The following is an 18,810-nucleotide window of genomic DNA, read 5'->3' on the forward strand; positions in this document are numbered from 1 at the left end:
AGGAGAAAACATCAATTAAGGACACAGTTGTCCAAAGTGGTAAACCTTCCTCTAAAACTTCTTTTAATTCTACTAATACTTCTGTTTCTCTTACTTCATAGCATAGAGCAATCAAATGCTTTAAATGTCTTAGAAATGAAATCTTCAGTGCAAATTCATCTTAATCATCACATGCTTCAAGTGAAGAAGATAGTGAGTTTGAAGCTTTATGCTATGAGAGAGATTTGCTTATGGTAAGGCATCTCTTGGATAATATAGCTAAAGACGATGACACTGCGCAAAGAAAAAATATTTTCTATTCAAGATGTTGGTACATGAACAGGTTTGTTTATTGTTGATAGTGGTAGTTGGACTAATGTGGCTAGTGTTAGACTTGTTGAAAAATTGAATCTTATTACTACTCCTCACTCTAAGCCTTATAAGCTACAATGGTTGAGTGATAAAGGAGAGTTAGTTATTAATAGACAGGTTTTGATTACTTTTCTAATGACAAATATGAGGATGAAGTCTTATTTGATGTAGTGCGTATGAAAATAAGTCATATCCTCTTGGAAAGACCATGACAATTTAACAAGAAAGCTATCCATGATAGTCATTCCAACAAGTTTACATTTGTACATAAAGGATGCACAGTCACTTTAGTGCCATTACTTTTAGTCAAGTACATAAAGATCAAATAGTCATGAAGTTAAGAAAAGAGTAACAAAAGAAAGATGAGAGAAGAAATGAAAAGAAAAAGAGTGAGTTTGAGAGAAAACTTAAAAAGAAAGGGGAAAAAGTGAAGACACTTACAAGTGAGAAATATGAGAGTGGAAAGAAAAGTGAAGAGAAAAATCAATGTAAAAGCAGAGAAAATTTGTTTATGAGAGAAAAATAAGTGAGAAAAGTCTTGTTGGCCTCTCAGCCTATGTATCTACTTTTGTGTAAAGAAAGTCCTTGTAATAAATTTAGTGATTCCATTTTTGCCTAGTGATATTTCCTCTCTTTTGCAGGATTTTGAAGATATCATCCCTAAAGAAGTGTTTCACATCCTACCTCCAATTAGAAGTATAGAATATCAAATTAAAAAGAAAGTGGAGCAACAAGCAAAATATGTCAACAAGAGAAGGAAGAAAGTAGTATTTGAACCTAGGGATTGGGTTTGGGTACATATGCGCAAAAAAAAGTTTTCCGTACAAGGGAAGTTAAAGCTTTAAACAAGATGGAATGAATTATTCTAAGTCTTAGAGAGAATTGGGGATAATGCATACAAAGTGGACTTATTAGGTGAGTGTGATATTAGTGCTACTTTTAATATATTTGATTTCTCTCTCTATGATGTAGGTAATAAAGAGTTAAGTTTAAGGGCAAATTCTCTTGAAGAAGGAGAGATTGATGAGAATCAAAAAAGGCCCATTGAAGACAAAAGCTTAAAGACATTAGAAGGGCTTCAAGGACCAATAATAAGGGAAAGACAAAGAGGGTAAAGTGGAAATTAGAGAAAATAATTGTTGTCCTATTTAAAAGAGAGTCCAATTTGGAGTTAAAAAAGACTAAAATAGTCAATTACATATGCTTAGAGAACTTGTACTCCAATGTGCTTCATTAGGATTTATTTACTTTATTTATTTTAATATTAGTCATTACTTATTTTGAGTTTTTATTTAGAATAAAATCTTGTTATTTTATTTAGTTTATTTATATTTGGGCTTGTTGCTACAAGAAGCCTGCTAGGGTTGTGTTTGTGTTGGTTTATGAACGTTAGACATATATATTCTCTTGTATATACACTTTTAATTAATTTTGAAATTAAACTCTAGTTTCTTAAGTGAGTCAATTTTCTTTGATCTTATCAAAAGGCCAAGACTCTTGTGACGATCATTCCTTGGCTTATCAATCTTGCAATTATGGCGCTATTTTTCATCTCTATTCTATTTCCACTTTTATTAATTTTTTTTCTTGTTTCAATTCCTATTTGTGCTCTAATAATTTCAATTTTGTTGTGTGAAATCCAATCAAGATCATTTAATTTGGCAACACATATTGTGATTGTCATCAATTGGTATCAAGAGCTTTGGTTAGAATTGGATTGAAAGGTAATGTTCACGATTACTATTTCTCTAGTATCACGCACTCATTGAAGAAAAAGAAGAAAAATACCACAAAAAAGAAAAGAAATTGCAACACACAAAAGTGAGTTTTCGACATATTTCTTACAATTTTCAGTTTGTCTTTGCTTAGTTTATGATTGATTTCATACAAAAAAAAAAATCATTATTTCATATTACATAATCTTCTTTAAATTCTCTATATACTAACCATCATTAAATTGTCACAAAACTATGTGCATTATTCTACCAACCTACTTGTAAATAAAGAAAATGACAATGAATATGATAATGATTCTAAATAAAAGGGTAACTCAAAAAGATATTTATACTTAATCATTTTTCACACTTTTTTTTATGTTCATGTAGTTGTCTTACACTTTCTCTTCTAGTTCATGTTTATAATTGGTTATATTTAATGTTGATAGTTGGAGTAGGTATAAAATGCATATATTTATTTGTCAATATTTATCTAAATACATCATTATCTTTGTACTAATGTTAAAGAATATTGTAAGAAAATTTGTCATAATGGTTAAAGAAAAAGTAACATTAGGTATGTTGAGAACAATGCCATGATAAAAAAAGTGCGACTTTATACAGAGCAAATGTCCACAACCACTCTCGTGTTCAAATGCATTATGTAAGAAAAGTTGAATAATAATGAGACATTGTTAAATGACTAAATTGTAGAGAAATGAAAGAAGTGACTACGTTTGTGGTTTGAGACTTGGTCCAACTCCTTCTTGCAATGAGATAGTAAATCTTTTTTAAATTTTTTTTGTGTGGATAATACATATAATGAAGCTATCTAAAGGTTAGAGTAAGAAATAAAGAACTAAAAGAAAAACATGATGCTAAAATGGGATTAATGAAACAAAATCAAGACAAGTTACTTTCAAAGTTGTCTTTCATGAGACAAGTTATGGGTAAATGTTTTAATACTGAGTTACATGAGACTCAAAGTTGGAATAGAAGTTCATTTGTACATATAAGATTCTTAAATTAAGCTTTTAAACTTTATTTTTTCTTAAAAGATGTTACTGTTGGGCAAGTTTATTTTCTCATAACATGGTATTTTCTAGATTCCTTATGCTTATAGCGGCCTTGAACAAGTAGGACAAGCACTTCAATCACATAATGCTAATGAAAAGTGTGTACATGGTATTACATTTTTTTTGTTGTGTTAATATAATGCTCGTTTTTGTTCTTTTTATGTTTTTCATATATTTACCTACTATAAATATATAATTAAGTGATGAAAGAGGTGAAGATTCAAAAGCTTCATGTCATGGTTCAACTTGATAAGTATCTTAATTTTGTTATAAGACTTAAGAATCATAATCTTCCTAGATCATTTCTTATTAATATTGTTGTTACCATATTCTATATAAATAAATTGATGAAGCATTTAGTATTCTTCTCCAATTGGTTGTAATATATTTTTACATGGTTATGATGAAGTTAAACCCTAGACTTTGTTTAGATGTATGATTATATATGGAATTAAATAGAATTGAGTGAGATGACATGAAATGGAATAGAAGAGAATAAAGAATTAAATAGAATTGAGTGAGATGACATGAAATGGAATAGAAGAGAATAAAATATGCAATAAATTATCATAATTAATGAATTTTTTTTGCATTAAAGTTAAAAATTTTACAAAAAATTTATTAAAAAATTAAAAAAAATACATAAATAGACCTATCCACATTTTATTTAACCAAATAGACCTAAACACTAGCAAAAATTTGCAACTCAGAATTCAATTTCTGATTTGGCCTTTTTTTTCATTTTTAAATTTAATATTATATTTTTATATAATATCATAAATATTATTATTTAAATTATATTATATATTTATATTCTGTTAAAAAAATATTTATAATATAGAATAATATATTATAAATATTTTTTTAATTATATATAATAAAATAAGTTTTATTATTTGAATTATGTTTATATTTTTTTATTATTTGAAAATGAATAAAAATAATAATATTTATTTTAAATGTTTATTAAAATTTATTTTTTATATTTAGGATAATAAATATTATTTTTGTTTTTCTTATTATATTATTTAATATAATTTTTATTTTTTGAAAATGATATTAATATTATATTCTGAAATTATTTTTGGTTATTTAATATTATATTTAAAAAAATAAATATTACAATAATAATTTATTTAATTTTAAATTTGTATAAAATAAAAATTATAATGATAATTTATTTAATTTTATATATTTATAAAATAAATAAAAGTATTACATAATAACCAATTTATTTATTTATTTTGAGATATTAATCTTTATTAAAATTTATACATAATTATTTAATTAAAAAAATATGTTATTAATATTAATAAACATAATTAAATAATATTATGTAGATATATTATATATAATTATATATTTAATATAAATTACAAATACTAAAAGTTTAAAAGTTGCAATGAAATTCATAAAATTAAAAATGACATTAAGAAAATTTTAAAATAATAACAACAACATAAATCAATGGCGGGAACTAGAAGCTTGAGCGATATTTGGACATGTCTTCCTTGTGTGACCAGGGGTGTGACAATAAGAACAATTTTTTGCCTGATTTTGTTGTTCTCTAATGTCCATCTCGGTTCTTATTCTACTGGACTTGAGTTGACCCTTTGAAGTTTTTTTTAGTTCTGTATTTGGACACAAAGTTGGGCCCGTGTAAGTTGGCCAATAGTCTTCATATCTGAATTCTCCAAACTGACCTTCATATACCTTAGAAACTTGTTGTAAAGTATACACGGGAGATATGTAGATGTCAAAGTTGTGGTGTGTGTAAGTATGAAGCAAGTACATGCGAGCATGGGATGTGAAATTTTTGGAACTTGCCACAATCACACCACATTTTATCTAACCATACTATAAATTTTATAGGGTCAAATTTCTGTCGGATGTTGCATTTCTTCGACTAAAAATCTAATGCTTGTTCTGTCAAAGGTGATGACTCTATGAGTGTTCACCTTTGACTGTACATCTTGAATTGCTTTAGTTGTAACCTTCAAGTACATATGTCCAACATTAATCATTAGATTTACTTCCCTGCCTCTGTCAATGAAGAACTTATTGCAATAGGTGTATGTTGGCATGACCATGGAGCAAATTGACAAGTTTCTGGTTTTCTTTAAGACCGAATTGATTGACTCTGCTAGGTTTGTTATCCTGTGTTCCCAGCATCGTCCATTGTCCTATGCCAGTGTCCATTTTTCTCTTGGGATGTTGTTCAACCATTGTGCAGCTTCAGAATTATTATTTTTTACTATGTTATAATAGTAAAAGAATATCAATTCAATCATCTCATATGCTAGAAATAATATTACAAATTGAATTAATATAACTAGCTAAGCAATTGTATAAAATATTAATGACAATATAGAGTACGTAAAAAATTAAAATTACCCATATTGGCAAAATCTTTCTTCAGCGCAACGTTTTTGAATCATCGCATGAAGTTTTCTGCAATATGTCTAATGCAATAGACATGGACAGAATTGTTACAATCCCTCTTGCGGAGTTACGTACTTCCTTAAGTTTTTCAAAAAAAAGAATCATGTATCGCTAGTTTCACCTTCAACCACAGCAAAGGCAATGAGAATTATGTTGTTACGGCAGTTTTACGCAACTGCTACTAATAAAGTTCCCCTTTATATTTGTCATACAAAAATATTCCATCCACTTGAACAATAGGTTTGCAGAAGGCAAAACCATCAATGCATGGCTTGAAGGTCCAAAACAACCTCTTGAAGAACACATTCCCCTTGTCAAACAAGCCACCCTTGTATACTAGTTATGTACTCAATTTTCAGATGAAGTTCGAAACATACAGTTGCATTGTAAGCAACTGTCTAGATAACTTATGATATGACTCCTCTCAATTTTCGAAGATATTTTCAATGGCATGTTGTTTCCCCAACCATCCCTTTCTATAGCTAATTGTGTAACCCATTGTGGACTTTATGTGGGCTAAGATGGTTACGATGAGTGTGGATGGATTAGTCTATAATAATTTCACGAATGGTTTCAGAAGTCATTTGTGATCCCAACTTGTTATGATCCTGTGAAATGAGTGGGGAAGCACATGTGTGACACCTTTCAAGCTTCATTATTTCCCAGTGTTGCTCTTTGGTGCGCAATATAGCGCGACATCTCTTGGCACAGTCGTTGTGAACGCATTCCACGACAAGCTTAGTTGTGCTTGACATCTTCATGGCATCTTCAATTGTTCTTTTGTTAGGAAACGCTAGCCAACAAATAGTGTTCCAGGTGGATACACTAACATTTCACGATCAAGGACATTGGCCAAACTCAGAGTCATGTTCTTGTATTTGATTGGGAAAGTCTAGAAAATGTGGAGGTGAGTTGTATAATGGTAATGGTTGTGATGGTAGAATTGGAAGTGGGAGGGAGTCTTCTTCATCATCCTGTTGTTGAGATAGGATTTCATCTTCGTCCTTGCTAAAAGGATCAAATACTTTGATTGAGAGACCCACAACAACATGTTCTTCAATGGGAGTTTCTTCAGGAGGCTGAGGAGGTAAGGTTTGCTCAAATGGTTGGGAGGGTATTTCATTGAGGTCCATTCACGTTGACCAAGAGATACTAACTTCTTAGTTATGCGGACCAAGAGATTGTGACTTCTCAGTCACGCTTAGCATTGGATCTCTTCTCATTCAAGCCATGCCATATACTTCCAAACAGATTTTCTCTCCTCCCAAACAAAGATGCCTTCTGACATTCACGTAAACCAAAAGATGATGATTTCTCAGTCACACAGACCAAGAGATAGTGACTTCTCAGTCACGCCTAGCATTGGATTCTCTTCTTATTCAAGTCATCCCAAAGTGTATATATAAATATGTTCATCTTTGTTCTTCGTTTCTCTCTGTCTTTGCTCCCATTACTAAATATGTTGTTATAGAAGCAAAATGAACACAGGTCTGCCTTCATTGGAAGAATGCCTTCATTGGAAGAACGATAAGTTTTACACATTACTATTATTACTTGAATATGTAAATCAATATTCTACATATAATGTGACTAATTAATTAATAACTGCAGGAAACTAAAATCATGATTTCATCTTTTTGTCATTCAATGCCAAAACTCAGTCTTTTAATTGTTCCTATACTTGAACAACTTAGTTTTACTGGAATAGTAAAGCTAAGGCATCTTAAAGTGGATCACGTATTGATAACAACTTTGATCGAGAAGTAGAGACCTAAAACTCACACATTCCATTTTTCAACAGGGGAGTGCACCATAACCCTAAAGGATGTTACATTAATGTTGTTATGAATTTGTTATCATCTTTATTAATGCACTTTGTCTTTATCAATGTTATCTTAGTAATATGAAAAAGTTAATTTTAAAATATTTGTCTCAAGTATAAATAATTAACTTATAATTTAATATTTTATTTACTTTTTAAAAATAAATTTTTTATTCTAAAATAAAATTTATTAAAAATTATAATTGTAAAGTTTTAGGATTTAGGGTATTAAAAATTATAATATTAAATAATATAATTTTTATAAAAACTAATTTAATTAAAATAAATTTTTTATTCAAAATATCATTTTATCATACTAATATTTAAAAATATTAACTCAAAATGACATATTTAAATAAATAAATAAATAGAATAATATTTAATATTTTTATTTAATTTTTAAAAATATAATTATTATTCTTTTAGTATAAAAAATTTAAGCATTAACATTATTATTATTTAAATATTTTAATTAGTTTTTATAAATATAATAATAATTATTTTTGAAAAATATTATTTATTATCTTAAATATGTAAAATAAATTTTAATAAACATATAAAATAAATATTATTTTTATTTTTATTCATTTTCAAATAATATAAAAATATAAACATAATTCAAATAATAAAACTTATTTTATTATATATAATTTACAAAATATTTATTAGAATAACATATTATAAATATTTATTTTAATAAAATATAAATATAATTTAAATAATAATATTTATTTTATTATATAAAAATATAAAATTAAATTTAAAAACGAAAGAAAAGGTCAAGTCAGAATTTGGTTCCTTGAAAACCAAATTTTGAGTTGCAAAAATTTGCTCTAGTATTCAGGCCTATTTAGATAAATAAAATGTGGATGGGTCTATTTCTGTATTTTTTTTATTTTTTTAATAATTTTTATATAAAAATTTTGAAGAAAATCAGTAACATAACCATTGTAAAAAGATAAATTTTGAAAGAGGAAATAGAAGTTTAAACAAACAAAGTCAAGCACTGTTATAATGTTATTTCATATTAAAAAATATTTTTTTCTTATTCTTTTTATTTTGTTTATTTGAGGTAAACAATACTTAAAGAAATATTGTATTATAACGTACTTTAAAATATAAGATTTACTTTTATATTAATTTTTTTTTACACATAATTATTTTTATTATAATATACAACTTTGATTACTAATAAAATTTACAAAATTTGACCGTTAAAGAAGTTGAATATGTCATTTTTTTAAAAATGATTTACAATTATTTATTTAAAATAATTGTACCTATATTGTTATTTTAAAATATTTAGGAACAAAAATTATTGTTACTAAAATTTTTACTAATCAAATTATTTATATTTAAGAGATTATTAATTATTAATAAAAAATAATTAAAATTTTACCAACAATAATAAAGCAAGTAAATTAATAAAAAATAATTTTTAAAATTAATTAATGGCCATTTAAATTGTCATTAATATTTACTAGTATTCTTTATAATAGTCAATAAAATATTTACTAACATTGGATACAACGTAAATAATTTTGTCAATAAAATTTTAAGGCTATTTTTATTATCATTAACAATTATAACAATTATTGCTAAAATTTATTTTTGTTGTAGTGAATATTACAACTATTTTACAATTGATTTCACATTATGTAACCACAAACAAATCTTTTCGACACTTATTTATAAATAAGTGGCGTTAAATAAATCACACAAACTAAGAGCTACTTATATTCATTTAATCTCTAGTACGGGACGTGTTAATTATGAGTAGACTTGTCAAATAGGTTGAAAATCATAACCTATCCTACTTAACTCACTATATAATCTCATTTTATTTAGATCCTGTAATTAGTTGGTTTATTTTAACTCTAAGTTTTAATTTAAAAAAAAGTAGTGGGTTAAGTTCAAGATTGAAGGTGAGTTAGATTACTTATTTTTTTAGAACAATTAATAACTGTTATGTTTAGAATGTTTATTAAATTTATTTATTTAAAATTAATTTAAAAATTATATTAAATATAAAAAATGTTTTTAAAATAAAAATATTTTTAAATTATAATACAAATTTATCATAAAAATAATATAAAATACAATTACATTTAAGAATATTATAAAATAAAATTTTTATTAATTTTTTAATTAAATTCAATATGATATATTAATTATTTATGATTTTATTTGAAAATTAATAATAAAATATTTAACTATACAATAATAGAATAATAAAATAACATTTTATATAGTAATTTATTAAAGTAATAATAACAATAAATTTAAATAAAAGTAAATGGAAATTTTTTAAAATTCAATAATTATTTTAGTTAAATTTAATCAACTTTAATATTTTTATTTGTTTTTTTTAATGAGTTTAATAATTCTCTATGCATACATTGTTTGTAGAAGATATGGTTATTTTCAATATATATAAATAATTAATTTTAATAAATTTTACAGAGATATATAAATATAGATAGCTTGTTAATTAAAAAAATTTTAAAAAAATAAAAATTATATAGTTACTATCATATAAATTTAAAATATAATAATTAATAAATATTTACATAAATTAACAAATAAAAAAATAAATTATCATTAAATTATTAATTTATATATAATATATAAGTATGTAGGTAATTTTATATATATTTATTAATTATTAATTATTTTTTTAAAATAAAAAATTAATAAAACTATATATATGTATATATATATATATTCTATATTAAGTTTTAGTATAATTTTTTTAAGATAAAAATTTAGAAACATAAGTTATTTAATATAAAAATAAATTCAATCAAATTAATATAAACTAAAAGATAAATTTATATTCACCGATTCTTACTTACTATATTTCTATATTATTTATCTGCATTTATGAATTTTATAATATGAAGTATTTTATGTTTATAATTTTTATTATAGTAATATTATATTTACTTTTTTTAATATATTAATTTTCACTTGAATGATTCAGTTTAAACCTTTAAATAATAAATGATTTAAATATTATTTTTTTATTATTAATTTTATATATTTATTAAATATAAGATATCTTTATACAAAATAAATATAATTAAAAAAAGAAAAAATTGAAATATTTTATTTTTAAATAATTTATGAAAATAAATAAAAATAATAATATAAAAACATTGTAACATAACTTTTTTATTGTTAATATTTGAATAATATTTTAAAAATGTGCTAAAAATATTTATAAAATTAAATAAGTAATAATTATTACAATTCGTGAATATTAATCAATAACAAAGATAAATATTAAAAAAATATGTAAATTAATTTGATAATAAATTATTATATTTTATTTAATATTATTTAATAATAATTATCAATATAAATATTTAATATTATATAAATTTAATTTTTATTTATTTATTTATTTATTTTTAAACAATTTCATTTATCTACAAGTTTGTAATAAAAACCATGTTATACAAAATAAAAGTTTTTAATAAATTATTTCATAAAACATTATACGATTGCTGTGTAAAAAAAAATTTTTTTTGAAAAAATAATTAACCTATCGTATATAAATTTTTTACCTGTGGAAAAAATAATAAACATTATCGTATATAATATATTTAATCCTGTGAATTTTTTACCCTATAAACTTTTTAACTTTAATCTCTAGTTCTAATTAGTTAAAATTAACTTATTTAACCACTCTAACTTAAGAACAACAATCCTTAAACATATGTTACACTAATTTTAACAAATTAACAAACAGTGTTTTATACACAAATAAAACTTGTGCTTAAGCACAATTATACTCAAAATAAAAAATTCTTTCATGCTTAAACATAAATTGCATTAAAATAAAACAAATTGTGCAAACATATTTTAAATTTTTTTGAAAAACATATTAAAAGTTTTGTTTTATTTTATTTTATCTTTTAAAAAAATTCTATTATCTATACTATCATTTGCAGTTTGAATAATAAAAACAAGTAATAATAATACCATATACTTTCGTCTTCATAGTAGTTTGAATCAAATTGTATAATACAACAATCATTGAGTCATTTATTTACAAAATTCTAAATTTAATCTTAACTTTATAATTTTTTATTTTTTTTCTAAATGACTAAAGGGAACATTATTCTACAAATTTATGAAGTTGAAAAAAAAAAAAAAAAATGAAGATTCGGTCTTTCCATCATCTGTTTTCCCGCGCGTGCAGTACCATTGCAGCGTAACCATGGACGAAAGACGGATTCATGTATGAGACGACATCATTTAGAGGTGCTGTTTTTGAACAGGGAAACCCTTTAAATCCAAAATTGCTTTTGTGTCATTTTGGCTCCTCAAGAAGATTTGGTGGGATTCTGATCTCTAATCCTCAGTCTCAGGTATGCTTCCATTCCTCTCTCCGCTCTTTTCGTGAACCCTACAATGCAACTTCGTTTATTTGGGACGAATTGAAGAAGAACCATAATTCCATTCCACGTTGATGTTCTCTTTTCTCATTCCCGAAAACAGAAAAACCGGGTTTTGAATTTTTTTTTTCTTTCTCATTTACGTTTCAGCATTTTATTTTATTTTTGATAAATTTATGGGAAGGAATGCGATGGATGGCAACAACACATGTTCAGATCAAGTTATTGCTGAAATGGTGAAATGGGTTTCGAGCATTCCAATGTTGTGGAAGCCATGAGAACTGTGGGTCCATCGATTCCCTATGCTGTGGAGCATATCCTCAAGAGCAGTTCTACTACTACTAATACTAACCGTGGAGCATCCACTACCCACACCGCTCGCAGAAAGCAACCTATGCGTGCGTGCCGTCTTGGTGGACAGTCTAGGATAGTCGACCATTTCAAATTCAACGATGTGAAAGACAACAAGGACATGCTTGAAGCACAGGATTTGGATATTGCTTCTGATTGGGAGCAGAGGGTTAGCTATCTGTTGCAAAAGCATTTTGGGTTTTCATCTTTGAAGAGTTTCCAGAAGGAAGCACTTGCTGCTTGGGTTGCTCATAAAGACTCTGTTGTTCTTGCTGCAACAGGAGCTGGTTTTGTTCTTCAACTATTCAATTTCATGCTTTCTGTGTAGTGTGGCTATTCTGCATTTCTTGAGAGTTGTGTTTTGGCAGGGAAATCTCTGTGCTTTCAGATTCCTGCGTTGTTGTCTGGGAGAGTTGTAGTTGTGATTTCGCCCTTGATAAGCCTGATGAATGATCAGTGCTTAAAGTTAAAAGAACATGGAATCAGTGCTTGCTTTCTTGGCTCTGGTCAACCTGATGAGACTGTTGAACTGAAAGCAATGAAAGGCATGTATAGTATTGTATATGTTTGCCCAGAGACTATTGAAAGGTATGTTTGGGGGCCTTGATCGATGCATGTTTTAGAAGGCTTTGTTCTTTTATTCTTCTTATGTTTGGTAACTAACTGCGTTGCAATCCTGTGCAGATTGATTGAACCGTTGCAGGAACTTGCAGAAAGTGGTCGTATTTGTTTATTTGCAATTGATGAGGTGCATTGTGTTTCTAAATGGGGTCATGATTTCCGTCCAGCCTACAGGTCTGTTTTATCCATTGTGTTTCCTCATTTTTTTATGGCAATAGGAGATGAACTGGATCAATTGGTGCAATTGGAACATCTTAAGTGATCATAACTTGTGTTTTGTATTCAAAGAAACTAAGATCTCTGTTATTGGTTGATTTGCTTAATTATCACACATATTTCCTTTGTTCTTTGTTTGGTGCTCTTTATGGTCTTTAGTCTACTGCCATAAATATGTGTGTATGACCAGTTTGTAAATGTCTACTCTTGTTTCAGCCGACTGGCTGTGCTTAGGGAAAACTTCAATACTAGCAAGCTAAAATCCCTGAAATTCAATATACCTCTGATGGCGTTGACAGCTACAGCTACAAAAAGAGTTCAAGAAGACATTTTAAAATCACTATGCATGTCAAAAGAAACAATTGTTGTTCTCACATCATTATTTCGACCTAATTTACGCTTCATGGTGAGTTTGTTGATTATAACTTGTACTTTGTCTCTGACTAGATCATCTTGTTGTTACACATACAATTCACTGTTGCTTCATACATACAGGTAAAGCATAGTCGAACGTCACTGGCTTCTTATGCAAAAGATTTTCATGAATTGATTGAAGTATATGGTGGAAAGCATAATATTGATGGAAATGAAAAAGATTTCTTCTCAGATGATTCTTCCAATAGCTCCGATGCTTGTAGTACCTCAGATGAAGACATTATTTCTTCTTATGAGGTGGATGATGGCCAAGATGAATATGCTTATAGAGACATTAATGCAAATTATGCAATGCACTCAGGAAACACAGGTAATTTAATAAAAGCAAGAGAATTATCAATTGTGTTTCTGGAAAATGACATTGATGCCTTTCAGTGTGAATGACTTAGATGGTACTGATCTTTCTGCTATTTCTGACTTCATTACAAATAATTGGTCATATTTAGTTAAGAAAGGGGAAGCAATTTTGGTGAAAATAATGAAGAAAATCAATCTCATTAACATCTATGGTGCCTAATTGTATGTGTTGCCACGTATATAAATGTAGTTACCCAAGAGCCTTTGGAACAAGGACCAGCAATCATCTATGTACCCACCAGAAAAGAAACACTAAGAATTGCAGAGTATCTATGCAAGTTTGGTGTCAAGGCTGCTGCTTATAATGCAGGGGTATGGGTTATGTTACACTCAATTTTATCTGGTTCAATGGTTGTTTAAATTTGTAGTGAATTAAAATTTATAGTTAGATCATGCCAATTGAAAGATAATCTTGAATTAAAGTTTACTTGTCATTTTTCTTTCTGTTTTACTTTTAAACTATTCTGGAATGCTGCCATGCTCTACTGTGGATTTCATCAAACCAAGGTTGATAATTATGTTCGTTTTTATCCAAGCTTTATATGCTGCACATTTTTCAGTCACCATTTGATTTATGTTGTTTGTTAGGTTTTTAAGCTAATTTAGGAGCTTAATTTCTTTTTCCAGCTCCCCAAATTGGATCTAAGAAGGGTTCATCAAGAGTTTCATGAAAATACTTTACAGGTATGTATCTGGAGCCTGAACAAAAGTATTATAGGTGTCCCTGGGTGAGGTTTCATTCAAGAGGGACCGTGTTTTATTTGAATTGAGGTGACAGGTATCATTTATGAATTTATGATGTCATCATTTAATAGTAACATTTGATGTGTTGGATTCAGAAATTTTAAAATACAGGTATTATTGATTGCTACTTTTTATACTGTGGGAAGCTATTTACATAACTATTATTATGAAAATTTAGGATAAAATTCATGGTACTTCTTGTCTGATTTTTATGGCTTTCTGAGTTTCAGATTTGTTTTCATACCGAATCTCTTCCTACCATCCTTTCCTCCCTATCCACCCATCACACACAAAGAAATAGTGATTTGGTGTTATTAGGACACCTCTGAATTTTTGTACCCTTGTTTTATCCCTGTGATGCATTGTGAGTTTAGTACGTAATTTCAATTATTTCCTTCAGAAGTCTGCGCTTGTGTTTTATCATTTTCAGGTTGTTGTTGCAACTGTAGCTTTTGGAATGGGGATTGACAAATCAAATGTCAGAAGAATCATCCACTATGGTTGGCCACAGGTCTGTTTGCCAAATACATTTTTCCTTGCATAATTAATCAATTAAAGTTTATCTGCATTTTCTTGTGAATTTCATCTTTGATGCTTTCACTTCCTGAATTGTCATTTTTTTGGAGGTATCCGTATCTCAAATAATTGAACTTGTAACTTGATTAGAGTTTAGAAGCCTACTACCAAGGAGCTGGACGGGCTGGTCGAGATGGGAAATTAGCAGATTGCAGTAAGTTTAATTATAATAGAATATAGTTTTCACCTTGTGATGCACTTTTTAGTTCTTCTAGTTCTGTTTGATTTTAAACTCTAGTTACTCCCTTGACATAAGTAATAGGTTGCTTATTGTTTAATTCTTTTGCACCACTTTCTTTCGCCCCACTACCAGTTCTTCATGCAAACCTAGCAAGCATACCATCACTTTTGCCAAGTAAGCAACGGTTAACTGAAGATCGGATAAAAATAGCATATATCCTGTTGTCTGATTGTTTCAGGTTTGCTTTGATGAACACATCTTTATTCGTCATTTTCTGTTTTATTTTAGTACAGAATCTTAATGTATATTTGCAGATATGGAATGAAAACTTCTTGCTGCCGGGCAAAGACACTTGTTGAATACTTCGGAGAGGATTTCAGTCATGACAAATGTCTCTTGTATGTACAGTTTTGGCTCTGCTGTTTTTTAATGTTTCGGCATCCGTTGAAGTGAAAGAATATTTTAAGCTTAATTATACTTTTAGTCCCCATATTTTAATTTGTGTGTAATTTTAATTGTTCACAGTTAGTTCTTGTAATTTTTTTATCATTCAAATTAAGTCACTTCAAAATTTTATCTAATAATTAACAAAAATATGTTATTGATTTATATAAATTTGCAAAGAAAATCTATAAAATAATTAAATAAAAATTAAAAACTTTTGTTATATTTTATACACTACCTTTACTATGTTTATTTAAATATTTTTTACTTTTTCTTATTAATTTATATGAATCAATATTGTCATATTTCCATCATATTTTGAGATGAGAGACTTAATTTGAATAATAAAAAATTAGAAAGACTAAACACAAGCAATTAAAACTATGTATCAAAATTCACATTAATTAAACTATATGGACTATATGTAATTAAGTTGCTATTTTAAATTAGAATAGCTGGAATTAAGTTGCATTGTTTTTTTAATTAGCAGATTTGCTTTCTTTCGTGAACAAGGGTTTACTGGTGATGTGCTAATTTGTTTGAGTTTTTTATTAATGCATGTAAGCCTTCACGTTGTCACTTTCCTAATGAATCTCCATCATGTAGATGTGATGTATGCATTGGTGGTCCACCTCAAAGGCAGAATCTAAAAGAGGAGGCCTGTATTTTACTGCAAACTATAGCTGCCCAAAATGTATGTCGAATAGTTTCAATTTATACATGTGTGTTTATATAAAAATATTGATTCTTGGAATTTTGCAGCATATTGTTCAAACATATGTACCTCATTCTGCTTCGCATATGTCTACTTCTCTGGTTTATGTTTCAATATGATAAATTGATTAAACAAATGCTTTATTTTGTGGTGTTTCTGGATCTATGGTAAGGGCTCAAGTTGTGTGAAACAAAATTGTCACGGTCCAGAGATCATATTTTCTTTATTACTAAGAGGGTAAAAACTAATGTGACATGGACTTTAATTATTTAGGCATGTAGCTACTCCATGGATTGCTCATACGATGGTGATATACATTCTGATTCCAGATATAGAAGACTAAGACAAAGGCCAGGTCTTAAGAAGCTAGTTGCAAAAATAAGGCAGCAGGTGTACCTAGTTATAATTGTCTCATTGTTTGCTATGTTAGATGTTCTGTCTAGTAACATTCATGTTTACTTGTTTTCATATGAAAATGACTATATGCAGTTTCAAAAGTTTTTAACCACTAGTATATTATGGTGGAGAGGTCTTGCTCGAATTTTGGAAGTTGAAGGATACATCAGGGAAGGAGATGATAAGGTATAATTAGCTTTTTTACCAATATATGTATTGGTTGAAACTGGTGGATTTGTCGCATCTGAAAATCAAAAAGTGATGTATAAATTTGAGTGGTGATCCTATAAGGAAGTAATTTATCATAGAAAAATGCTAGTTATTTTTTTTTTTACACTATTCAGCACACTCTGTTATTGTATGAAATTTATGTGGGTCCCACTATCGGTGATTGGGCTTTAGATTTTTTTAGTGAGAGCCATGTAAATTTTACTCATTAGTAGAAAATGTATTGCTCTTTAACATATTGATCTAAAATACATACCATTATCACCTGAAAAATTCTTTAAGATGTTTTAAATTTAAAGAAGGATCAGAAAAATATTTTTGCATGCAATTGAACATGTGCCGCTTGCTATGCCTTAGTCCCAAACTTCAAGCAAAGCTATAGAATAAAAGCATTTACTGTCTTGTCTGCATGTATACTATTTTGTGAATGTACATTGGTAACATGATGCTTTCCACAATACAATGCAGATCTATGTTCAGATAAAATATCCAGAGCTAACAGAATTGGGATTGGAATTAGTCGAGTCCAAGAATGAGCAAGCTTTCTATGTTTACCCTGAGGCAGATATGTTGCTTGAAAAGATAACTGACAAATCATTTTCCTCATTCTCAGAATGGGGAAAAGGCTGGGCTAATCCTGAGATCCGCCGTCAACGCCTGAAAAAAATGCGAGTCAATAGACAGCCAAAGATTCTGCATCCCACCAAAAGGCAGCGAAAGAGAAAAGCTAATAGAGTGAAACCTGAGGCGAAGACTTCTCGAGGTAGACTAGCAGCAAGACTATCAAAACTCTCAAAATCCAAGTAATTTTTTTCAGTTATTAAAAGATGATTTACTCATTGGCACCTGCAAGTGAATTTGCCCATGATCATCTCAATTTTGTTTACTTGTAAAGTGATGATCAAATATCAATGTTTATTTTTTCTTTTTGTGTTTCTCTGGAAGAAAGCCGCATGGATACCCGGCGATCGTAGTGATATTCCAATAATGCAATCCATATAGATAGCGTTAGTTAATTCAATTAAAACAAAGGAAATGATATGAATAGGGAAGATATGTTTTTTATTCTTCTCGCCTCCCGCCTGGGCTCGAGAGTAATCATGACGCCTTTCTATGCTGCCTTTGACAATGGGTTATGTATGCAGTTTCACAATTTTGGTATGTTATTCTGCAAAGTTGTAATCTACATTTAATGAAATCATATCTTAATGAAGTAAATAATTTGTTATTGATTTATGAAATCAAGACCCCCATTTATTGCAATATCAGATACACTAAAAATAAGAAATGTACAAAATTAATATACCTTTTATGCCTTAATCTTGCTGTCACACATTTATATAAGGAATAGCGAGTGATGTATGTCAAAGAAAATAAATATAAATTATTATTAATTTAAAAATTAAGGAGTTAATTTTAATTTCACTGTTTATTCTAAATTTTATCATTATTTAAGTGTTAATTTTTTATTGGTGATGACGGATTCAAGGATGGCAAGATGTGGGGCACTTGAAAAGAGAATAGATAAATTAACTCAAGTTCAAGTAATGTGGTAACCCCAAATCGAAGCAAAGTACAAGGTCTCCTTTGTTATAGTCATGTGTTCTCTAGGATGTGTTAAAACATGAACATCACTCATGAACTTAGGCAACATGGTTTTCGCAATGATAGGCTTCTCCACGTCGTTCTTATTTTGTGTGCCGAACCTCAAGAGATGGCATAAGAAACAAATGGCTG

At 28.0% G+C, this 18,810-nt stretch overlaps 1 protein-coding gene across 1 annotated transcript; it reads left to right on the forward strand.

Annotated features, from left to right (window-relative positions):
* The first annotated feature begins 11,569 nt into the window (after positions 1 to 11,569).
* LOC113873137 (ATP-dependent DNA helicase Q-like SIM) lies at positions 11,570 to 18,008 on the forward strand. Its single transcript, XM_027511132.1, has 16 exons — positions 11,570 to 11,782; positions 11,994 to 12,447; positions 12,529 to 12,748; positions 12,845 to 12,955; positions 13,214 to 13,403; positions 13,493 to 13,742; positions 13,980 to 14,101; positions 14,417 to 14,473; positions 14,964 to 15,044; positions 15,200 to 15,263; positions 15,423 to 15,528; positions 15,605 to 15,688; positions 16,341 to 16,428; positions 16,723 to 16,839; positions 16,939 to 17,031; positions 17,542 to 18,008. Exons 2-16 carry the CDS (start codon positions 12,051 to 12,053, stop codon positions 17,878 to 17,880), a joined length of 2,319 nt encoding a protein of 772 aa, XP_027366933.1. The 5' UTR covers positions 11,570 to 11,782; positions 11,994 to 12,050; the 3' UTR covers positions 17,881 to 18,008.
* Positions 18,009 to 18,810: the final 802 nt, after the last annotated feature.

Source organism: Abrus precatorius, unplaced genomic scaffold (assembly GCF_003935025.1).
Source record: "Abrus precatorius isolate BTA unplaced genomic scaffold, Abrus_2018 Scaffold7, whole genome shotgun sequence".
Lineage (NCBI taxonomy): Eukaryota > Viridiplantae > Streptophyta > Magnoliopsida > Fabales > Fabaceae > Abrus > Abrus precatorius.